General features: G+C 39.0%; 1 protein-coding gene across 1 annotated transcript in view; it reads right to left on the bottom strand.

Moving 5' to 3' along the window:
- LOC121313122 (tomoregulin-1-like) overlaps positions 1-22,585 on the bottom strand; it is a 115,101-nt gene extending 92,516 nt beyond the window's left edge. Inside the window, exon 1 of the mRNA XM_041245307.1 lies at positions 21,798-22,585. Within this exon, the coding sequence (XP_041101241.1) occupies positions 21,798-21,960 (163 nt within the window). The 5' untranslated portion in view covers positions 21,961-22,585. The remainder of the gene's footprint in view (positions 1-21,797) is intronic.
- Between the last annotated feature and the right edge of the window lie 3,359 nt (positions 22,586-25,944).

Raw genomic sequence — 25,944 nt, 5'->3', positions numbered from 1 at the left:
GCAGATCTCAAATGTAATTTTGTTCTTTTTGTTATTTATTTATCCTTTAAACCATATGGGACTGTGACAGAGACAGAATGTTTCTTGGTGATAAATCTCTATCCCGACCTGTGAGGGCACTGTGTAAAGGGAACAGGGTGCCCTGGACTGGATGGCCAGACAATTCTTTCCCTGGGTTAGAAGGAAGTCGTCATCTAGAAAGGGAGCGGAGCTATGATACACTAAATAATCGACCCAGAAGGGAAACAAGTGGAGGAGTGGATGCACTAGTTAACCAAGGGGTCATGATTGAAAATACAACAGCCGAACCAGAAGGAGACTTTGTAATTGTGAGTTTTTGGTTGTTTTGTTGTGTCGTGTCTAAGAACCACTTGTTTGTTGTTATTAGATGGCTGAACATAGCTGTCTAATAACTACCCGCAGCTGTCACCAAAGGCCAGCATTTACCCGGACATCAGTGCACCCCATTTCGCGAATAACTGTACCACGAGCACTTTGCACGCACTGTGTACTTGTGTTTGTGTTACGAGTGGGTGTTTAGGAACGGGACCAACCCAGAGATTAACAACAGTGCAATACACGCCGCTATATTGCCTGTTCTCATTGTTATTGTTTACTGCCGTCTGTCATCAGAGTTTGGATTCCTACAAATAAAATATCATTGCACCTGGACTATAGCTGCCTGTCTGTTCATTGATCACTGCTGCATTCCTACACATGCATACTGTTTAACACTTTGCCACAGAGACACATTGCCCTTAACACTCTGGAACAGGGCTTACTGAACCCGGTCCTCGGGACCACCCGTGTCTTCTGGGTTTCATCCCAACTGATCTCTCTACTTAACTGAACACTCAGTTGAACTAAAAATTTGCTTTGACTTTTTAATTGTTTTCAGCTCTTAAACAGATTTCAAGTTAACTATAATATTTTCTAACTTTAAATCTGTAACTTCTTAAGAGCTAAAACATTTAAAAAGGTATTTGCAAATTATTAGTTCAATTAAGGGTTTACATGTAGTTAAGTAATTGAGAGCTCAGATGGAATGAAAACCAAAAGACACAGGTTCCCCAGGACCAGGTTTGAAAAGCCCTGCTTTAGAAGATAATTATATTCTATCAACATACAATAACATATTTTCTGAAGACAGAAAGCAACATAGCACAGTACTGCTATTTAACAAACTTGAATATAAAAGAACACCTAATAAGTCTTTTATTTACCTCAGTGAGTGCTCACTAGTGCAGTTTGTGCTATCTTGGTTTGATTTTGGAGAGTTTCAACCTCAGATCTGTCTCTACATTCAAGCGATTTCTGTACTTGTTCTTAATGTAAATAAGCAAAGAAAACCCTGTTTCACAGATATGTTGAGGCAAAATGAACACGCATTTCAACAGCTGTTTGTGATAATTCAGTGATCTCTTTTCGAATTGAGAGACAGAACTGATCAACAGACATAACTCTGAAATTATCACCAGCAACATCAATCACATTTTCTTTTAGACTCATAGATTTTTTAGACTTACAGATCTGAACAGCAACCTCTGATGGTTATTACATATTTTTAACTAACCATGAAATCTGAATGCAACCATTCTGCTGCAGTGCATTTAAACTAAAGTCTCAGTAGAGTCAACCACAGCCAGGATTTAACTCCCACTGCAAATGTTGATATGCCAACCACATGGCAGAGCATAATACATTAATTAGTAAATCACTAATATAAGGTTTAAGTACTCTAGTCTTTTAAGTCTTAAAGTGGTATTTTTTAAATAACATCTGCTTTATACATTTCTTATTTTCAAATAAAAATGCCAATATATTGTTTTCCTGTTGACATTCTGAAGGCTTTATTTTCATATTTTATTTAAGGAAATCTTGTGGTGACCCTCAAATACTTATCTTGTTATTTATACCACAACATGATTTAAACAATGTCTGCCCTGTTTGTTGAAAATGGACAAGGAAGTGAACTCATAACGGACACCTTAAAGAGTTTCTCAAAACCGACACAAATATGTTTTTGGGGTAGGGAGTCGCACATTGATAACACCAGATATACATAGGGTTACATTCAGTTTCATAGTCTCTTCCAGACCTGGATTTTCTCTCAGAGCTGATAAGATGTTAATGAGATGTCTTTGTATATAGCAAGGCTGAGCTGTGTATTTGTGTATATAAAAGCTGTCGTTATAATTTTTACAAACATGACAAAGGGAAAGGGAAAGCTAAGATAAGCAATGCAGAGAAGTGTAGAAGATACAGGGAAAGTAGAAAAAATAGCTTGAGACAAAATAAGTACCTAGCAAAGGAAAAGGAAAGAAGTAAAAAAAAGAAATACATACCAATAAGTGAAGTGTCAGATAGGGTACAGAGAGGTAGAAGAAAGAATTGGGAAAAGGTTTTTCATAAAAAACAGAAGACAGACAGAGAACTAAAAGAACTAACTACTGCCACTTCACCTGTCATCCCACAATCAACACCGCCATATCCCGTAAATCTGGGTAATAAGTGTGCAGAAAGGCCCTATGTATCTGGAGCAGGCCAGGTCCAAACACATGAATCACTGTGTACTTCTAAAAAAAGTCTTGGGAAGACAGATAGAAGAGAATACTTCCAAAGAAGAAAGACCATGAAGGCCACATAAAAAGCAAAGTTATTGATGAAAAGATAAGAAAGCTGGAAAAACAAACAGAAAAGAGGTTATCAGAATAATAGATTCTCTAGGGAGGGTTACTGAGAAAATGCTGAAAGAATACCAAGTGAGTCCAAATGTGAATGTGCCTCTTTGTCATAATGTGTTGAAAGCTCAGGTGAAGAACATGCCCAATAAATACCTGACATTTAAGCATAGTATTCTTAAGAAATACAAATTAAATAAATATGCAGCCCAGCAACTGCAGAAAGACCACAGGGCTATTACCAGCCTTAAAACTTCACAAATGAAAGTGAATAAATCTGTTAGGGAGAAACTTAAGATTTTCATTTATTTTTCATAATGACATTAAGTCGAGTGATGCCTGGCAAGAGAGATCACAGGATTGGCAAAATTTTGGTAATGGTACTTGCCCTTCGGGCAGTCCATTGTCGACATTTGGTTGTCCAAAAAAGTGTCAAGTTGCCCATAATTGACCTATGGACTGTGATTTGTACAAAGTACTCTGCAATCAATATAGGTACAGTATCTCAGGGTTCGTACACTTTTTCAGCATCAAAATTCCATACTTCTTCCAGACTTCCATTTGTTTTTACCAGACCTGTTGTTAGTTTCTACTAGTTTTTCGATCATTATCCACATTGGCGGGCAGCCGCAGAGCGTTATAACTTTTTGATCCAGAGCAGAAGTTGCTCCTGGTTTTCTAAAAGTATTTGTCAGAATCTGGTGGTACATATCTAGCAAGAGACAATGCAGGTATGCAAAAGAGAAGAGATCTAAGAAATGTCCAATATTTGAGAACTATGTTGCATTATTTACAAAACGAATACACAAAGTTGTATACTGCAAGTATCCACATAGGCGGGTAGCCGGTACCAATAGTATATTAAAACCAGACAATTGATCACAAGTAGCAGAAGTAAGGGATGATACCTGGATTCTGATCCAAACTAAATACCCTCTGTTAAATGTTGAACACTATGGGAGGTGAAAAATAACAAAAATGAAAAAACAAATGTGCACCATTATTAAAATGTGCAAGTGTTGTATATTAAACATACAGTACAAGTCAAATACTAAATACAGTACACCCTCGCTATAGCAACTCTGTTTGGGTCCAAAGCTTTATGTTCGCTATAGTAAAAAGACAATCCAAAACGAACAATAAGCTGCTGGAGTAAGTTAGGAAGTCACCTTGGATAACGGCATCAGCTAAATTCTTAATAATATTAATACTGTTTTAATCTTTGATTTTCTTTATTATCAGACTACTATACTAATAATATTATAATGGTACAAATAGTAAGAAAGGCAAAAAGTTTCAGTTTTGTTTCAATTGTAAATTTAATTGAAATCTTTGTTCCTTAAAAAAAATTAAATAAAAATTACTTTGCCGTGCTGGTTACAAGAGCTGTACGATGACATATTTTGATTTTTTGATTTTTTTTTTTATCAGTCTTTATCACCCTCTGTTAAATGTAAATAGTATATCTACACTCGGTTGAGGTTTGGAAATAACTGTTGCTGCGCTAACAAAAGTTACAAGCAAGCACCATACAGTTAAAATAAATTAAAAGGACAGAACGTTATCTTGTTATAGAGTAAAAAATCGGATACCCGTCGGGCAAGCAGCCAAAAAAAAAAACACGTTGTCTGACAGATTTTTTTGGTTGTCCCGGAACATCGGGCTAGTGGTTTTGCAAGCCCTACATCACACTGTCCAAAATCAAAAAAGCGTAAGCAGTAGGCTTACAGAGAGTGTGACCAATGAAGGAAGAAGATGATTTAAAAATTGCTATCAACAATGAGGACCTCACACACACAACTGTGAACTGGAAACAATGCATAACACAAAAAGAAGACAGAAACTAAGAAAAGAAAAATCAAACCTCTCACTATAACTTTCCTGCAAACTACCTGTGGAACTTTGGAAGAATTAATATAAAAAAACAACAATAAGGAAGCAGGTAATGTGTACTCACTCATGCTTAATATCCATAAGCAATTCAAGATGAGAAAACAGCTAAAAGAAAGTCTCAAAGAAGATGAAGCTGTGATTCTTGTTGATTTTTCAGAAAACTACAACTGCAAGTCCAACAGTCAGGTTCAGACAGCCCATTTGGGGGAATCGCACAATCAGGTGTTATGCCATAGAGTGGTGGTTTATGTAAGCTGAAAAAAATTGAATTGTACAGTCTCAGCAGGTACCTCACTGTGAAGCATGCTGCATCCACACATTCTGGCTAATCTGGAAATTCATTGAAAAAAAAAAAAAAAAAAAATTCCCAAAGGCGAAAACAAAATTTCCACAAAACGATCTAAAAAATGTGGTCCACAGTGAAATTGGCCCTTCTGCAGAACCTTTAATAAGGCACAGTCCCATGCAACAGACCACGATGTACAGCATGCAAATATATTAACTCCCAAACTGAGATCAGAGACCCTAAATCATCACTACATATCCACCAGCCCTTTACATGTACTTCTAAAGGTGTAGTACACTGAATCATTTGCACAAACTGCAACCAATACATTGGGGAAACTAAAAGACGTTTAGCGTATTGTTTTGTGGAACATTTTCGAAGCATTTGAAAACATAAGTGGAATAAATGAGTTGAATTAATCACGACAGATGTTGTGGTAAGTAACATTAGATGTGTTTTGAAACACTCAACAACACAAATTCAACATGGAAGCAAACTTGTTTCAATTGTAAATGTTAATTGAAATCTTTGTTCCTTATTTTAAATCAAATTTAAAATCAACAAGTTTGCCGTGCTGGTTACACAGAGCTTTACAAGCTGAAGGCCATGTTTTGTTGAGGTTTTTTGTTAATAGTATTTACACTCGGTTGATATTCTACTTATCAACCATCAGTTTGGAGCTGAGACTGTTGCTGCGCTAGGTACTGTAAGTTACAAGCAAGCACCATACAGTTAAAATAAATTAAAAGGACAGAACGTTATCTTGTTATAGAGTAAAAAATCGGACTGCCCGTCGGGCAAGCAGCCAAAAAAAAAAAACACGTTGTCTGACAGATTTTTTTGGTTGTCCCGGAACATCGGGCTAGTGGTTTTGCAAGCCCTGCATCACACTGTCCAAAATCAAAAAAGCGTAAGCAGTAGGCTTACAGAGAGTGTGACCAATGAAGGAAGAAGATGATTTAAAAATTGCTATCAACAATGAGGACCTCACACACACAACTGTGAACTGGAAACAATGCATAACACAAAAAGAAGACAGAAACTAAGAAAAGAAAAATCAAACCTCTCACTATAACTTTCCTGCAAACTACCTGTGGAACTTTGGAAGAATTAATATAAAAAAACAACAATAAGGAAGCAGGTAATGTGTACTCACTCATGCTTAATATCCATAAGCAATTCAAGATGAGAAAACAGCTAAAAGAAAGTCTCAAAGAAGATGAAGCTGTGATTCTTGTTGATTTTTCAGAAAACTACAACTGCAAGTCCAACAGTCAGGTTCAGACAGCCCATTTGGGGGAATCGCACAATCAGGTGTTATGCCATAGAGTGGTGGTTTATGTAAGCTGACTAAAAATTGTTTTGTACAGTCTCAGCAGGTCTTCCTCACTGTGAAGTAATCCTATGGGCACACAACACCAATCCTGAAATGGCTAAAAAAAAAAAAAAAAAAAAAAAAATTCCCAAAGGCGAAAACAAAATTTCCACAAAACGATCTAAAAAATGTGGTCCACAGTGAAATTGGCCCTTCTGCAGAACCTTTAATAAGGCACAGTCCCATGCAACAGACCACGATGTACAGCATGCAAATATATTAACTCCCAAACTGAGATCAGAGACCCTAAATCATCACTACATATCCACCAGCCCTTTACATGTACTTCTAAAGGTGTAGTACACTGAATCATTTGCACAAACTGCAACCAATACATTGGGGAAACTAAAAGACGTTTAGCGTATTGTTTTGTGGAACATTTTCGAAGCATTTGAATCAACACCTTGACATTTCAACAGCAATAATCACACTGCTGAAGACATCACCATCTGTGGAATCAGGCAGTGTTTTGGTACAAATTCAACTTGGAAGCAAACTTGGAACTTGGAACCTCTTGGAATTAACATTCTATTCTGACATCATCCTCAGAATTTTTGAAAATCAACAAGTTTAAAGCACCCTGTTTACTTTTCTTTCTACACAGCTGAAGAATGACTTTTGCCCGAAACGTCCTGAAATGTTTTTGTTTTTTCATTATTTAAATCAATTATGCTCTTTGTGCACATCAATTTTATTTTAATTTTAATTGCTATATTCTTCTTATCAACCATCATTTTTGTACACTTTTGTACACAGTTCAACCTTCTCTGAAATATACATATATAAAGGCAGGATTTGATCCCTAACTAGTCATACTTTCACTCCAACTACATAACCGCTACACTACACAGATTCACATCATAACCCTGTCAACAGACTAGGCTACTATTTACATTTACCCTAATCAAACAGCAATACATTGCCTCAATATAGGTTGAACAATTTTGCTATTCCCATAATGTGTCTGTGTTATTATCCATTAAGTCAAAAATGAAGTGATATCTGAAAGAAAAACACATTGGAAATAAAAAAAAAAAACGCAATTTATCAAAAGTGCCAAGCCATTTAAAATAGAAACCACTGGGGCAACCTTGTCCCAGCAGTTGTGTCTGTTTGCAGAAGCTTGCCCCAATGTGGTGGGGTTTTTGTCAAGGTTGCCCCAGTTGTTTATACTAACTTGGCTTGCGTTTTTCAGGCACATTAAAAAAAAAAAAAAAACAGCAGATCAAATAGGCATCAAAAACACAAGCCAAGTTATAAAGTGAAACAAACACATGGGGCAACCTTGGCCCCCATTGGTTTTACAGTTGTGCCCTATTTGCTTTGCGATGTGATAGGACTCACAATGCTTGCTGTGATAGGACTCAATTGCTGAGATGATAGGACTGCTTGAGTTTGCTTGATATCTCAATTGCTTGAGATGGATAGGACTTCAATAACTTGAGATGTGATAGGACTCAATTGCTTGAGATGTGATAGGACTCAATTGCTTGAGATAGGACTCAATTGCTTGAGATGATAGGACTCAATTGCTTGAGATGTGATAGGACTCAATTGCTTCACAAGAGATGTGATAGGATTGCTTGAATGTGATAGGACTCAATTGCTTGAGATGTGATAGGACTCAATTGCTTGAGATGTGATAGGACTCACAAGCTTGCGATGTGATAGGACTCAATTGAGATGTGATAGGACTCAATTGCTTGAGATGTGATAGGACTCAATTGCTTGAGATGTGATAGGACTCAATTGCTTGCGATAGGACTGTTGAGATGATAGGACTCAATTGCTTGAGATGTGATAGGACTCACAAGCTTGCGATGTGATAGGACTCACAAGCTTGAGATGCTTAGGACTCAATAATGTGATAGGACTAGCTTGACTCAATTGCTTGAGATGTGATAGGACTCAATTGCTTGAGATGTGATAGGACTCAATTGCTTGAGATGTGATAGGACTCAATTGCTTGAGATGTGATAGGACTCAATTGCTTGAGATGCGATAGGACTCAATTGCTTGAGATGTGATAGGACTCAATTGCTTGAGATGTGATAGGACTCAATTGCTTGAGATGTGATAGGACTCAATTGCTTGAGATGTGATAGGACTCAATTGCTTGAGATGCGATAGGACTCAATTGCTTGAGATGTGATAGGACTCAATTGCTTGAGATGTGATAGGACTCAATTGCTTGAGATGTGATAGGACTCAATTGCTTGAGATGTGATAGGACTCAATTGCTTGAGATGTGATAGGACTCAATTGCTTGAGATGTGATAGGACTCAATTGCTTGAGATGTGATAGGACTCAATTGCTTGAGATGTGATAGGACTCAATTGCTTGAGATGTGATAGGACTCAATTGCTTGAGATGTGATAGGACTCAATTGCTTGAGATGTGATAGGACTCAATTGCTTGAGATGTGATAGGACTCAATTGCTTGAGATGTGATAGGACTCAATTGCTTGAGATGTGATAGGACTCAATTGCTTGAGATGTGATAGGACTCAATTGCTTGAGATGTGATAGGACTCAATTGCTTGAGATGTGATAGGACTCAATTGCTTGAGATGTGATAGGACTCAATTGCTTGAGATGTGATAGGACTCAATTGCTTGAGATGTGATAGGACTCAATTGCTTGAGATGTGATAGGACTCAATTGCTTGAGATGTGATAGGACTCAATTGCTTGAGATGTGATAGGACTCAATTGCTTGAGATGTGATAGGACTCAATTGCTTGAGATGTGATAGGACTCAATTGCTTGAGATGTGATAGGACTCAATTGCTTGAGATGTGATAGGACTCAATTGCTTGAGATGTGATAGGACTCAATTGCTTGAGATGTGATAGGACTCAATTGCTTGAGATGTGATAGGACTCAATTGCTTGAGATGTGATAGGACTCAATTGCTTGAGATGTGATAGGACTCAATTGCTTGAGATGTGATAGGACTCAATTGCTTGCGATGTGATAGGACTCAATTGCTTGAGATGTGATAGGACTCAATTGCTTGAGATGTGATAGGACTCAATTGCTTGCGATGTGATAGGACTCAATTGCTTGAGATGTGATAGGACTCACAAGCTTGCGATGTGATAGGACTCACAAGCTTGCGATGTGATAGGACTCAAATGCTTGCGATGTGATAGGACTCACAAGCTTGCGATGTGATAGGACTCACAAATTTTGTTGATCCGAGTCTACCATTGACGTACCAAGCTGACAAATCCATGTGTAACCGTCTATATCAAAAATCAGTAGAAATTAGTATTAGTATTAGTACAGAAATTAGTAGCTTAGTCATCATTTAAGCAGAAAGTCAGAATTAATGGACATTTACTAAAATCTGATAACTTAACCTACATTGTGCAAGTAATACTGCATGTACAGAAAACACACACACTGTTTAAAGCCTGTTCCACTTTGTCTCCCAACTGCATTCATTCTCTTTAAATTGCCTTCATTATCACACACTCCTCATTACTATGTGTACAATGCTCAGTTACTGTACCATGGGCAACATCATAATGAGGTTGGGGTGTAAAACACAGGGACTCTGCTGGGAAAAAAAAAATGTATATAACATTTAAAATGAGGGCCATCATTCATATCACTATTACACCAGAAAAAAAAAAAAAAAAAGCTAGGCTGTATGTTGAATAAGCATCAAGGTCACGAGAGTCCAAGGCACACATTTACCTTGAGTACTGTATATCTTCCAAATAAATCAAATTGCGTACCACCAGCATTCAGACCATTAACTTCCACACTAACTCTTTGCGGTCCTATGTCGGACCAGGTCCGACATTAGTTTTCCCTTTCCAGTCCGATATCATCAAAAAGACATACAGCACAGGTCTCTAGTCGTTTTTTTCTTCAGAAAAAGCTGAGAAAACCTTTCAATGGCCGAGTGAGACCGATAGGAGCCGAATGAAGCCAAAAAAAAGGGTGTATCTGATAGCCCCATGTACCATAGAGATAACACAGACATAAACAAAGGAGACAGCTCCTTCCGCATCCAGCGCTCAAATATCACAGACATTTGCAGAGCTTTTTGAGATGTTATAGTAATAAAATAATGTCTAGAATCGCATTATTGAGGAGTGATAAAACAAGTGATCAGGAGGGGATTTATCAGTACGCAAGTCTACAAAGAGGTATATGAAAAATACAGCGAACAAGGGGTGGTGCTTGGCTGGAGATACAGTACTGAGTGTCCTTTTGCGATTCAATGCCTTTTAAACCTGTTTTACTCTGAAAGAACAGTGCGTGTAGAATAAATAGCGCATGTAAAAATAAACTGGACCGGACGCACCTGACAAACACTGAATAAATGGACTACAAAGGGTTAAAGCTGACAATTACTCCGTCTGAGCAATTCATTAATCAATCTGAACAAAATGTACTGTAAGTCTCTCTTTGAATACAGTTTTTCTTTTAATTGATTTTTGGAAGATGGGTTAGGTGCTCCCGTATCACGACATCCCAGCGCGTCAGTTCAGCTTGTTAGTTAGTTACTTCTTTGTTTGCGTTGTGCTCTTGTAGCCCTGGATAAATATATTTTCAAAAGAAACAAGAAATCACTATTTATTGTGTGTAACAGAAGCATACATTGGGATACTTTTAACAACTGTGGACCAGTTGCAATATACGCTGAGCCCTTGAGGATGGAAGACTCACTCAAACATATCAATGCACAATTAAATAATAAACAGCAACAACAACAGCTCCTGCTCAGAACTCAGATACAGGGGAATGGGGAAGAGCTGCAAGTCTCACAATGTCACTGGAAGAATTGCATCTTGCGCCTTTGACAATTCAAAAATAGCAGATGTAAATATCTCTGTGATGCATTTGTAAGCGTTTTTTAATAGACCCTTTTATTAGAAATAGTTTACAGACACTGATTAGCAGTAATACTAGAAACAAATAGTATTATTAATAATACTAATACTACTACTACTAACTAAAATAATAATAATAATAATAATAATAATAATAATAAACTACGTGCACAAGCAAGTACATAAAGGGGAATTATCTGACTACAACATTTTAATTTCAAACAAAAGCAAACTCGATCTGAATAAAAGCGTCATGCTAGAAAGAGAACAGTGGGTTCAGTATGTATACAGCAGGGCAGAGAAGCAAGGACAAGAATATAAAGTTAAACTCTTTATTGAAAAAACAAATCTGTACAAAATATACATTAAAAGAAATACAAACACGTCATGTCTTTGTATCGGATCCCAATCATGGATGTACTGTCGAGGGGTAATCACACACACACACACATATATTTATATATATATATATATATATATATATATATATATATATATATATATATATATATATATATATATATATATATCCACTCCTCAAACGTCCAGTTTCTGTGTTTTTTGGTCCAGGCAAGTCTCTTCCTCTTATTCTGCACTCTTAACAATGGTTTCATTGCAGCAATTCTTCCAGTTAGGCCAGCTTCACGCAATCTCCCCTGAACCGTTGATGATGAAACATCTGTACTTCTAGTAGCATTTAGCTTAGCTTGTATTTCAGGGGCAGTTAATCGCCGGTTTCGCAGACTTGTGACTCGAATGAACTTGTTCTCTGATTCTCACCCTTGGCCTTGAACTTGTTCTCAGGTCATGATTACCAAGAATATTTAAATTAAATACGGTACTGTATGAAGTTGCTATTTACACCGCAACTGGAAGTAGACTACAAGGTCCACTTGGATTAATCCGAAAGAACCGAACCCGAACTACCACAGAAGTTTTCTGAGAAAACCGCATTACTCATGGAATACGCTTAGCAACACAAACTAGTTCTTCTAAAATCAGGATAAAAAATTATATATATCCATATTCTAAAAGCGCTCCTTCAGGTTCAAATGCTTAAATAAGTTACATTTGCACTCTGTTGTAATATTTATACTATAGGCTACACTTATGTCTCATGTTCATCATACTGTATACGCACTATGTTGTATGGAGTATTATATATGTTTCATACATAGACAATAACTAGCATGTTTTTGCAGTTAGACAATTTTGCATACAAATACAAAGCTGGTCTCATTACTGGATTGCTGTAGTGTATGATAAAGTCATGTGCATAGGGACAGATTTTTTCATAAAGACTATAATAAGACAGATGACACACTAAACAAACAAAAAAATATCCAGGTATTATAAAAACTAAAATATGTACTTTGTTGAGTTACAGATTCTGTGTCGGTAAACTAAAGGTTTCCCAGTTTATGATGACATCACAGAAACTCTTCAAATGTTATTATTGTGGTAATGTCCTGGGCAGTCTTGGTGGAGCATTTGTCAAGTGATTAGTCACTGCTGATCTCACTACTGATGTCATGTATGACGTCATATCTGATGCAATGCATAGGCATAATAGGGGTGTGTTAAGGTTGCGTGCAACCTTAACGTCCCATTTCCTGACTTTTGTGATTTTGAACTGCAACCTTAATGTTATTTTAACAAAGTTTTTGTTACTGAACAGCTATATACTGCAGTTATCTAGTTGTTGTGTGAAATTTAATTACTTTAAATTTAAAAGGAAGTTGATGTGGAAGTAAATAAGGCAATTACTTCACAGAGTAATTTTAAAAGGTCCTTTATTATTTCACACACACACACGCAGTTACATACACAGATGCTATACTGCAAATAACGATATCCCTAACGGGACACAACCCAACAAGGTTACATACAAAGATTATATTAATCACAGATCAATACAATCCATGAGACGCAACTGAACTAATTCTTACCCTTCCAAGCGGATCGGGAGAGCCCTTCGACCCTGGTAAGAGAAAGCAGCTGTCTCCAAGAAATTACCGAGCAGGACTGCGCGCTAATCCTCACGGCTGACTCTCATCAGAGCAGAGGAGAACCCCGTCCTTTATAACTTACCAAGTTAGGCTTTTGCATGCGAGAGAGTAATTGGCCAGATCACTCCCTCGAGGCTCGGCCCTCTGAATAAACTATTCCTTTCCCTAGAACATTCTAACCAAAACAAGTTATATAAACGTGACAAAAACAAGTTATATAAGATATGGGGTTATTATAGGGCAAGGGCAAAGATGAACTTGAACGCATTTCTAGAACTTTCTAAAACACACTTTTTTATTACACTAGTGAAGGGTCTGGGGGCGACGACTCGGTCGATTTGTATATTTATTGACCAGGTTAAACGCTGTTAAAATAGTTTTTGGGCCCAGGCCCTATGTAACTGTAGACATGATTTAAATATAGTAGATGTGTGGCGCCTGAGAAACAATTCACTACATTTTTGTATCTCCAGGGCCCATTAATTCTGTGCTGAAAACCAACATCATTCCAATTGTTCTATCAGACCATTCCCCAGTGCTCTGTAATTTTACTCCCATTAACACAGCTTTGCATGCAAACAAAAATATTCTTATCTTCAGGGAGAGGCCAGGTACACTATTAGCCTAGAAATTAAAGCACAATGACTCCCTGGACCCTATTAATTCGATCAAAACAGAGGCAGGTGTTGTGCTTACAGAGCCAGAGGAGGTAAATCTGAAATGCAAATCAACCACGACTCCTGCAAAAATTTCTTACATAGTCTGAGTTTGCCCAAACTGGAGGCTGAACATAGCTTGATGCCCCAATAACGTTAGATGAATGAAAATATGCTACTCAAGTGAAATTTAAAAGGTAAGACCCTTGGTCTAGATGGCTTTCCTCCAGTATTATTGCAAGGAATTTGGGACATGGCCATTTCATTTTGGGCTCTATAAAATTATTCCATTAAAACTCTTCACATAGATCACAAAACTGCAAAGATATATCTCTGCTTTTAAAAAATAGCAAAGACCCTCTTGAATGTGCAAGCTAGGATTCATCCGTGAATAGCACACTTCTCCAGCGTGCCAGTGGCCATCGAAGGTGAGCATTTGCCCACTGATGTCGGTTTCGACGCCTAACTGCAGTCAGGTCAAGACCCTGGTGAGGACGATCAGCACGCAGATGAGCTTCCCTGAAACGGTTTCTGGCAGTTTATGCAGAAATTCTTCGGTTGTGCAAACCCACAGATTCATCAGCTGTCCGAGTGGCTGGTCTCAGACGATCCCACAGGTGAAGAAGCCGGATGTGAAGGTCCTGGGCTGGCGTGGTTGCACGTGGTCAATGCGGTTGTGAGGCCGGTTGGACGTACTGCCAAATTCTCTAAAATTCAGTTGGAGCCGGCTTATGGTAAAGAAATGAACATTCAATTCTCTGGCAACAGCTCTGGTGGACATTCCTGCAGTAAGCATGCCAATTGCATGCTCTCTCAAAACTTGAGACATCTGTGGCATTGTGTTGTGTGACAAAACTGCACATTTTAGAGTGGCCTTTTATTGTCCCCAGCACAAGGTGCACCTGTGTAATAAGCATGCTGTTTAATCAGCTTCTTGATATGCCACACCTGTCAGGTGGATGGATCACCTTGGCAAAGGAGAAATGCTCACTAACACGGATGTAAACAAATTTGTACACAAAATTTGAGAGAAATAAGGTTTTTGTGCATATGGAAAATTTCTGGGATCATTTATTTCAGGGACCAACACTTTACATGTTGCATTTATATTTTTGTTCCGTGTATATACACACACACACACACACACACAAACACAGTGCCTATAGTAAGTATTCACCCACCTTGGACATTTTCAGTTTGTTGTGTTACAACCTGAAATCTTGATGCATTTAAATTAGATTTTTTTTTTCCCTTTGATTTACACAACCTACTCAACACTTTGAAGAGGCAGGAGAATTTCTATTGTTAATGAAAAATAAAAAAAAATAAAAAACTTGAAATGTCTTGGTTAGATAAGTATTCACCCCCCGACTCAATACTTGGTAGACCCACTTTTGGCAACAATTATAGCTGTGAGTCTTTTGGGGTAAGTCTCTACCAGGTTGGTAGATCTGCATCGTGCAATACTCACTCATTCTTCTTGGCAAAATTGTTCAAGCTCTGTAAAGTCAGATGGGGATCGTTGGTGGACGGCAATCTGCCACAGATTCTCAATCGGATTCAAGCCTGGGCTTTGAATGGGCCACTCTAGGACATTAATTTTCTTGTTCTTAAGCCACTCCAGTGTCGCTTTGTCTGTGTGCGTGCGGTCATTGTCCTGCTGAAAGGTGAATCTCCATCCCAATCTTAAGTCTTTTGCAAACTGAAGCAGGTTTTCCTCAAGGATTTGTCTGTATTTAGCTCTATCCATTTTGCCCTCTACCCTGACAAGCTTCCCAGTCTCTGCCGATGAAAAGCACCCTCATAGTATGACGCTGCCACCACCCTGCTTCACAGTAGGGATGGTGTTACCTGGGTGATGTGCTGTGTTGGGTTTGCGCCAGACATAACGTTTTGCTTTTCAGAGTCTCCCACATGCCCTTTTTGCAAATTCCAAGGAATTTACATGGACTTTTTTTCAGAAATGGCTTCCTTCTTGCCACTCTTCCATACAGGCCAGATTTGTGGAGTACCTCAGCTATTGTTGACACACGAACAGTTTCTCCCATCTCAGCCATGGAACGCTGTAGGTCTTTCACAGTTGTCATTGGCCTCTTGGTGGCTTCTCTGACTAATGCCCTTCTCACCCGGCTGCTCAGTTTGGGAGGACGATCTGCTCTAAGCAGATTCTGGGTGGTGCCGTATACCTTTCACTTCTTACTGATCGACTTGACTGTGCTCCAAGGGATATTCAATGCCTTTGAAATCTTGATTTTTATGAGTTTTCTGATACAAAGTCCATCTCTTCAATGTTACAATATACTTGTTTATCTATCACAGCCCACTTTTTTTTTCCCCCTTCGCATACCAAATCATCTGTCTTTATTGTGCTGTTACACAGATTTCACATGACAAAAACAAAGCGAACGAGACAAGCTGCAGTAATGTAAAAGTTAATTATTCAACTGTTTAAGATACTGTATTTAAGATACTTTTTTTTTTAAATCTGTTATCTTTAGTTGCTTTTGTGAACTGTGACATCAGGGCCTTATCAAACACTATATTCTGCAATTTTGAATAACGACTGGATACTGGTGGTGTTTTTTAATCTTTTGCTAAATTGCCTTTTATGTTTTATGCTGTTCTGTGCATGGGCAACATTTTGATTTAATTTTGCTGTTGGGTCATTAATGGGGAATTTTACATACTGCTACAATATGTACCTGGTTTGTACTGTACTACAGTGCACATGTCCACAGTCATCTTTTGGCAAGTGATATTTTTAGAATCATATCATTCTGAATTAAAATACTAATTCTGTTGAAAATAGTACTGTACCAACAAAACCAGCTATGTATTTTACATCGTATCTTTTTGTGATCCCTAAATAAAACGGACAAGGGTTGGCACAGACTAAAATGAAATAATCAGATATGCTTCATACTCGTTTAACCGTCAGTGAAGTCAAAATTTTATAGGGTTCGGATATGTGAGTGCTGACTGTATAGTCCATTTGGATCAAACAGGTTTTAAGAAAGGACTCTTGGCATCGGACAATACTTGGCTTTTGCCTCATGTAATCCACTCGGCTGACAGTTTTTTTCTCTTGATGCCAAAAAGGCTTTCGATTATCTGGAATGGGATTATCTGTGGCTAGTCTTAGAACACTTCTGCTTTGGCCATGGTTTTATTCGTATGGTCCAAACTAAAAATAAGGATGTCCGCTGTCAGCTTTATTATTTGCTCTGTCTTTGGAGACGTGGAATAGCACTGAAAAATTCATGGTTGGCCCTTAAGTTTTGTAAATCGTTTTCAATTTGGACTGAACGACTGCCATTTCTTAACCGGGGGCCAACCATTTGTTTATCCGGACAGGTCATCCTGAGGCATTTTTACTTTTGATGATGGCCTTCGTACGTACCAGGACCTCAAGGAAACTTACTCTATATATTTGAGGCTCAGATCAGCTATGTGGGACTATGAAATACAGCTCAGCCGTCTCATCCTTTGGTAGGCTGGATCAATCATACTAGTTCTTTTGACTTTGTACTGGGATTACTAGACGTCCTGGGAAAAGTTGGACTGTCCCAGTTTTCAGCCTTAATTTTTTGTCAAGGTCGGAAACAGTAAAATTGTAAAATCGACCCGGTTTTGCCATTGTATTCGCATTTTCTTAGAAGTACAAAACTGTAGCAGTGTGCTCAAAGGGTAACAGCAAAGTAATTTATTATTAAAAAATAAAATAAACAAACATAGATTACTTGTTTAATAACTTTAATAGTGTGTTTAATAAATAATATTCTATTTACAATATTCTAAGACTGTGACTACAGTTAGTTTTTGGCAGCTGTATTTTTGGATTTAGATGCCTGGAACCCCAAAAATGATGATTTTCCCTTTAACAACTTGGCAATTGGCAACATTTATTACTGCCCTATGAAGTCGATATTTAAAAAAAAATGTAACCCTAAGCGGTTTATTTATTCATCGCTTGTCAGGCACGTCAGGTCCATTTATTTTCACACGTGCTGTTTATTTTACACACGCTGTTTTAAAAGGCACTGTTTTAAAAGGCACTGCATAGCAAGGACACTCAGTACTGCATCTCTGGCCAAGTCCCACCCCTTGTACGCTGTATTTTTCACATGCCTCTGCATAGTCGTACATAATGATAAATCCACTCCTGATAACTCGTTTTATCACCAAACTCCTCAATAATGCAATCCAGCTCATTATTATATTACTATAACGTTTCAAAAAGCTCTGTAAATGTCAGTGATATTCTTTGAGCGCTAGATGAGGAAGCAGCTGTCTTCTTTGTTTGTGTCTGTGTTATCTCTGCGGTGCAGGGGCTAGCTGTATTGACAGGAAAAATTGCAATGTCGGACCTGGTTCGACATAGGACTGCAAAGGGTTAAAACTGAAGAACTAAAGAACTGAAGAACTGAAGAAGTAACTGAAGAAGTAACAATCCTGAACCCACAAGTGTTTGTCCTTTACCTTCTGCCTGCTCCTACTGACTCTCTAAAGCTCCCACTCACACACAAATATCTCTAAATCAGGACTCTACGATTAGATGTTTAACTACTGGCCCCTCGGGTCACTGAGCTAGTGTTTTTACTGGCCCAGATGCAATTTTATCTGGACCAATATATTTATAGATTTTTTTTCATGATGGTTTTTATTTTCAGTATGTTTCTAACTGTGTATGGTAACCAAAAAGAGCCCACGTCTCTAAAGAAAGTGGCTAAACAAAGCCTTTCAATATATGTTACTTCAGCCATTTAACATGTATACAGCAAGTGCTAAAAGAAGTACGGTAATCCAAACCAAGCAGACGTGATAAAAAGATCTTGCAACGTATCAAACAAGCGAGAACAGCACTGCTGAGTCAGCTGACTCCTCCATAATCGCCTCCTGCTTTAGTGCTGGAAATACTGGAGCATTTACCTTCTAATACGTTATTTGGGAAAGGGTTACAGATGAGTACGCTGAAAGAACAGAAAATGTTTTAGGAGATTCAAATTCAAACCCCTTTTTTTTTTTTTTTATCCGCACCCGAACCGCAAACCGCAAAAATGTTAACATTCCGACCCGAACTTGAGTCGCTTTTGTGGTTCACCCGCGGGCTCCGCGGGTACCCGACCCGATGTAGGACTCTAACCCAAATTTCATGCAACAGGAGTGATGGTGACCAAACTTGTGTGGGTATTGTTGCGTAAAAATGTACCTTAAAAGGAACAGATTTTTTTTTTTTTCAAGAAATGTAAAATAAGAACAATGAACAACAATAAAAAGGGTGGTGTGTTGCTCACATGCCATTAAGAAAATACCCCAAAACTTTAAAGAAAATAATTATAATGAAGAGTTGGAACGGTCAATTAAAACTAAATAGGGTTATTATTCCTTTTTTTTTTTTTAAACAGAAAATGAAAGTTTACCGTAGCAAGCTGAAAAAAGTTTTCATTATGAAGTCCAATAAACCAGTTGTCTTTTGCTAGTGAATTAGTAGGGTGCCTAAATAAAGGCTTTTTCTAACACTACATTCTTTGTTTTCATCTATTGCATCTTTTAAAAAAAAAAAAAAAAAAAAAACAGACACAGAAATTCAAACGTTACCATAATGAAAAACAGTAAATGTATTGTAAGTTTTGTAGTCAAGCATGGTCAACTGACACCACTGACACCATTAGCCAGAGCTATGTGCTACTGAAGTAACTGCTGAGGAAAAACAAAAACAATAAAACATACAGGGAATTAAAAATGAAATGTAATGCAGCTTATTTGATTGCAGTAGAAAGCAGTTAAATAAGGTAGCAACCAACCTACTCCTCAAAGTGGCTCTCAACAACTGGATTTGGCCTGTAAGCCAATGTCTGGAGCCCTGTATTTAATCTCCTGGACCACGTTTTTTAAAATGTTAACTTGGTAGAGCACCAGCCACGTGAGCCCCTATTGTGTTTTGATTAACAGAGCCATTATCGCAGGTTTAATGTTAATAGCGGAGTTATTTAACACGTTTTGTGTCAGATGACAATAGAAAGAATACAAATAATTATTATGATCTGCAATGCAGACACCTGATGTTTAACTTTCAAATTATGAGTGTGTTATTATATACAGTTGCTTCAGAGTTGCTACGGCATCAATGAATTGAAAAAAAAAATCCTGTTTTTCACTCCGGAAATCTGGTAACCAGACTGAAAGTCCTGGACCCTCAGTGGGGGAAAAAAATGGAGAGCACTGTCTGAGCAGTTTTATATGCTCTAACCTGAGCAACAGGCCACTTTAACTCTTCCACTTAATTATGCAGACCTTAGTCTAGCATCCATCCCAATTTCATATGCCCAGTACACCACCAATGAATGAGATACCCTGGCAAAAATATACATTTTTTTGAATCTGCATAAAAACAAAGATTTTAGAAATGGGTAACATAACGTGTCCCTTCAACAATTTGTTACCTACAATCCTTCTGCAATCGGAGGTAATGTCACTGTATGTAGTAAATATCATTTGTATTTCACAATATTTGGACCTGTAAATCTAATAGCTTTAGTTCCACTGTTGAAAAGATTTTAAATTCAAGTCCACTGAGTTTAAAGATACAAAATATGTGCACCTTTATCAGAGTCATAAACTAACAAAATTGTAGTAATCATAAAGGACTTTTGAAACTTGCTAGTCCTTATGTAAACTTACTCATCCTGATGTGAAATTCCTGGGTCAGAATCAAAAACAGCTGTTGGGGTCCCTAAAATATTAGGCTTACATTTTATTTTCCTAAAAAATGAACGCTTCTAATTTTTTTTTTTTTTTTTTTTTTTATTGTGCTAACCACCCAGCTGCCCAATTATTTTGTCAATTTCCATATCAAAAAGTGGCTTTTCAAAACAATTGGTCTTATTTTTTATTGTTATTATGAAAAACAGAAATATAGTATTTCAATAAAACATAAATAACAAAATATCTCATGTGGAAGACAGTCCTGTTGTCAAGTAACCCGACTACTAAAATGTGTCTTTGAAGCAATAAACACAAAATATGACATTTCAAAGATCGACACAATTGAAAAAGGCCTTGCAATGTATCAATTCTTTAAACATCACAGAAGCAGTCTCTTTTTACTACACAGTCAGGAACTGATTGTTGCGTGCAATGGAAGTCCTACAATACAATCCTGGTATTTTTCTCTTGACACTGGAAACGAACATTAAAGCACTGTATATTGATTAATCAGCCCTGTTTACAACCATATGAAGCCATGTGTTTTTAGTGGTTTATATAAAATAACTTGAACCTTATCCGGCATGACTTGTACATTTGGTTCTGCTTAAACTCAATAGAAATCTGATGTGGAGTCTGGCGCAGAGTTATCTGGTTTTCTTTTTATAAATGTATAATTAAGTATGCTGCATGGAAAAAGTAAAATATAAATGAATGCAATCCATTAATGACTGGATATACCTGGACAGTAAACTATCTACTGTAGCAGAGTTTTTCAAAATGCAAACAGTTTGTCAAGATACCTATTTATTTATTTATTCTGGAGGGTGGGGGCGGTAGAGTATTTGATTTGACAGTACCTCTATAATCTAGCACAATGTATAATCCGGTACAATTTTCTGGTCCCAACAGATGCCGGATTAGACAGGTTTTAATATATTTAGAGGAAAACCTAGAGACAGAGGGGCCGGTACTGGTGGGGTGTGGTTCAATTATCCTGGTATTTCACAGTGCTCCTCTGGATCCGTACTAGTAGTTTCAATAAATATCAAAATGTAATATATATATATATATATATATATATATATATATATATATATATATATATATATATATATATATATATGAATAAATTCAGCGCACATTTAGGTCATGTTCTTTGTCTGCAGCCGTCTATGTGCCTGTACGTTCACATCTCGACAATGAAGAATATGTGCATGTATTACAACTATTTCTGAAATTATTTATGTAGCACATTCACAAATAACACATTAACACTGTGCAAAAAAATACCAACACACGCACTTGAGAGAGGATGCACACGCAAAGTAAAGCGACTTACCTGAGCAGTTGGTACCTTTGCCTTTCCCGTTGTTGCACTCACTGGTCTGAGGATTGGATGCCCGAATCCCAGTTAATGAGGAGCTGGCTAAGAGGCAACAAAGTGAAAAGTAATAAAGAGGCAAAGGTCTGATCAACCTAGCAGGGTGCAAGCCTCCCATCATGATGAGGATGATGATGATGATGGTATCGAGAGCTGAAACAGGCCGACAGCATCAATACCAAACAGCTCACTTGTCAGTTCTCGCTCGTTCAGTCTCTTTGTTCACTTCGATTACAAAAAAAAAATCACAAGTAGTACTGCATGAAGCAAATAAAACACGCTTGGAAAAACAAAAGAGCAGAGAAGCTAAGCAAAACCCAATGCATGTAATAAAAAGAGAGTCATTAACAGTTTTTTTGGCTTTATAAAAATAAAAAATAAATGATGCCGACAGCCCTGGCTAAACAATATCAACTGGGATTTATTCCTAAAAAAATGAGCAGCAATAGCAGCACCACCTCCAGGCCTCTCCACATCAGCTTCCACACGCTCCAGGAATTTTTGTATCACTTTTTATTTATTTATTTATTTGCCGTTCCCTTATTCCACACTCTCACTGCCACTTTGTATCGTCCCTTTTTCTCTGCTACCCTCGTTCAGATGGGAGGGGAATAGCCCCAGATTATTTCTCCCTGCTTCCTTATCTAAATCCTGGTGAATGACAAAAAAAAAAAAAAAAATCAGACCTGATCCAGGCGACACCAACAGCAGCAGCAACAACAACAAAGGGACTTGGGGGAAGAGTAGCTAGATGTCACGTGACGAGAGAAAAACCCCTCCCTCGCCTAGGGCCGGGGGGAGTCCAAAGACTGACTGAGCACAACACAATACTAGTAAGGGGGATGGTTGTTGCCGACTTATGTTTGTAATATTGTAACAGATATTAAAATACCATGAACAAAAATGATGACGTGCAGAACTGTTAGCAATTAGAGGGTTTTTTTTTTTTTTTTTTTTTTTTTTTTTTTAATTAACTTATTAACGTTTATTCCATGAATCATGTATTTATCACCATAATAATCATGTATTTATCATAATGGAAAATCCCAATATTTCAAAACTGTATGATTTGTTTGTGTTTGATGGGGTGCTATTAAATACATATACAAGCCTTTGTTAAAATATGGTATAACGAATGGCTGTCTACCAGGAATTTATGACAATTCAAAAATACCTCATATCAACGCTCAAAGCAATTCCCTTTCAAATCGAGGACGACCACCAATGACATTATGTATGGGATATGCCTGCCCATTGGGTAGGTATTGCTGAGCTCTCTATACCAGAGCTGCCGATAGGCCCCTTCCTGGGATGACGCACTCGGTCCCGCCCACCGAGGGTTTAAAACCGTTGTCCTTTTTTTCCTTCTCAAGATGGTATGGGTAAGAACTCTATGTCTAGCTGAGCATGTCTTGCAGTCATACTAGAAGCTGGCTTACCGCTTTCCTGGAATCACCAACTCTCTATTTTGAGTCTGTCCTTTCTGTCTTTCAGCAATCTCCACGCTTGCGTTGTAGGCTGCTCTGCTTTTTATTGTCTGTTGTGTGTGAGGAACTGCCTGAGCAGTCACCCCGTGATTGAGTGTCTATTTCTTTCTCGGGAGAATACAGTTCCTTCCTGTTGTTGGCTGCGGCTACGCGTCCCCTGTCTCTTGTCAGACCTCATGGCCCTGTTCAGGGTTGTGTTGTGGATAGCTGCGGAGTGGTTGTTACTAAGCCATCCAGTCGTGTATTCCTCCAACCTTGTCGGTTGTGTAGGCCACCCACCTGGTGAGTCGGGCCTTGTAAACAAACAACAGAGTGGTCTCCCTTTTTCTGTTCTACCATGTTTTTGCTGTCTGCAACTCGCTCGCCACGGCTTCGGCCCTTGTGTCTCCCTGGTGCATGCTACTCGCTGACCAGGTGTGTGACTAAGAGGTTAGGGTAGGCAGCATTGCATAGCTGCCCCCCGGTGCTTCGGTACCTCGGTGCACGCTTGGCCCTTGGTACTTCGGCATCTTGGTGTGCACGGTGCTCATTGCACACAGTACACGGTGCCCATCGCTACAGCGTCAGTGCATGGACACAGCGCTGCACGGTACATGGTGCATATAGTGCTCTCAGTACTCGGTTTGCGTGTTGATCGGCACGCACAGTGCACATGGTGCTTGGTGCCCACTACTACAGTCCTAGTGTAAGAACGCATGGTGCATGTAGTGCTATGGTATTCTGTGTGTTCGGTATGCACGGTACACAGTGCATGTAGTGCTTACGGTACTCGGTGCCCACGGTGCTCGATAGGCAAGTGTCTAGTACCTCATTGCGCATAGCGCCCTCGGGTGCTAGGTGCATGAGGTGCCTCGATGCCCTCTACCTGTGACGATGCTCCACTCCGCTGTAGGCTATGCGCTGCCCCAGTCGTGTGACAGCTCGTAGTCCAGGCTAGACACCCCTGTCCTGAGAGAGAGAGAGAGAGAGAGTTAGAGTTTTCTGGAGTTTTCTGGAGTTTCCCTGCAATTTCATTGCTGGAAGCCGGCTTGCCACTTCGCTGGAATCAGAAACCCTGCTTCTGTGAATTCAGCTATAAATGCTGCACAACTGTGCTGTGTTTACTTTTTTTCTTTTCAACAGCAGACGCATGATCTTCCACCGGACACCGCCTCTGCCGTGTCCCACTGTGGAGTTGACTGCGCTGGATTGTCTCGGCCCGCCTTCTAGTTGCGCTTAAAAATTTCAGTTCATCTGCGTTGCCATTGTGTCTGTTGTAGCTTTGCTGTTGTGTGCATGAATGTGTGGTTTTATTTCACTGCCTTGCAGTTGGAAAAAAAAAAAAAATACAAGCTCAATTTCTCCACCGGGACTCAGCTCTGCTACGCACCGCTGTTGAGTTGCATACGCCGGCTTGTTGCCTTGGTGACTGTTATTTTTGCCACCACAGCTTGCTGTGGTGTGTGTGTGTGTGTGTGTGTGTGTGTGTGTGTGTGTGTGTGTGTGTGTGTGTGTGTGTGTGTGTGTGTGTGTGTGTGTGTGTATTCGTTTCTTTACAGCCTTCCAGTCTAGAAATAAATAAATAAATAAAAATTAACACAAGCGTGATTCTTCCACCGGGACCCAGCTCTGCTGTTTCCCGCTGTTGAGTTGAATCAGTAGGCTTGTTTCAGTCTGCCTACTCATCATGCTTGGTCACCAGCCTGGCGTGGTGAGTGTGCTTCTCCTATAGCTGCATTGCTGTGTGTGTAAGCCTCTATTTTTTCCTATTACTGCCATTGCGGTTTAAAAACAAAAAAACATTTTTCCTCTTGCCTAACATGCCACAGCTCCTTGAGCCTGTGCTCTACTCTGGTATACGCTACACGCTATAACGTTGTGTGACTCCAGAACCAGGTTATCACTGTGCTGCACCTGATTCTTCAGTGCATCAGCACTGTATGCTACCTCACTCAGTGTCTTCTGCACCCTTCTTGTCTGTGTGCTCCAATACGCATGTCTACACATTCCAGTGTTTAAACAATGCCCTTGGGGCTATGCACACATTAAGCATGGCTGAAGTCCACGCTTGCACATCTTGGACAACGTCCTGCACAATGTCGCCTGCTATCTGTATGCCGTGTTGGGAGTCCCTGGCCAGACAGCAGGCTCAGCTCAGCCGATAATGCCGGCCCCGGAGCTGACCCCATCTGCACCAGCGGTCACCCCGAATGTTACAGAACTGGATGTCAGCATTGCTGAGGAGGACCATGATGCGATTTCGATCACGGCCTCATGGGAAGGTGGCTCCTTCCTTCAGAAGTAGCCCCTACCTCCCCTAACCATTCCTTTGGACCAGCGGTTGAGGAATTGCTGCAGCGTTCTTACCAATAACAAAAGGCATCTCGGCAGGTAGCCTCAATACTCTCCTCCTGTGCTCTGGTACAGGAGAGAACGAGATGCTGGCACTGCCGTACTCACCAGGCTGTCTGGTTGGGCTAATGGTTTTTCACAGTGGACCAAAAGGACGCATATTCCATGTCCATATTCATCCATCGCACAGGAAGTATCACCGCTTCACCTTTCAGGGGAGTGTCTTGAGTTTTCTGTGCTGCCATTTGGCCTCTTCTTAGCCCCTTACATGTTTTCAAAGTGCATGG

The sequence above is a fragment of the Polyodon spathula genome, chromosome 3 (genome assembly GCF_017654505.1).
Source record: "Polyodon spathula isolate WHYD16114869_AA chromosome 3, ASM1765450v1, whole genome shotgun sequence".
NCBI classification, from domain to species: Eukaryota; Metazoa; Chordata; class Actinopteri; order Acipenseriformes; family Polyodontidae; genus Polyodon; species Polyodon spathula.
Note: the sequence above shows the minus strand (reverse complement) of the source record. Positions and strands in the feature narration are given on the sequence as shown.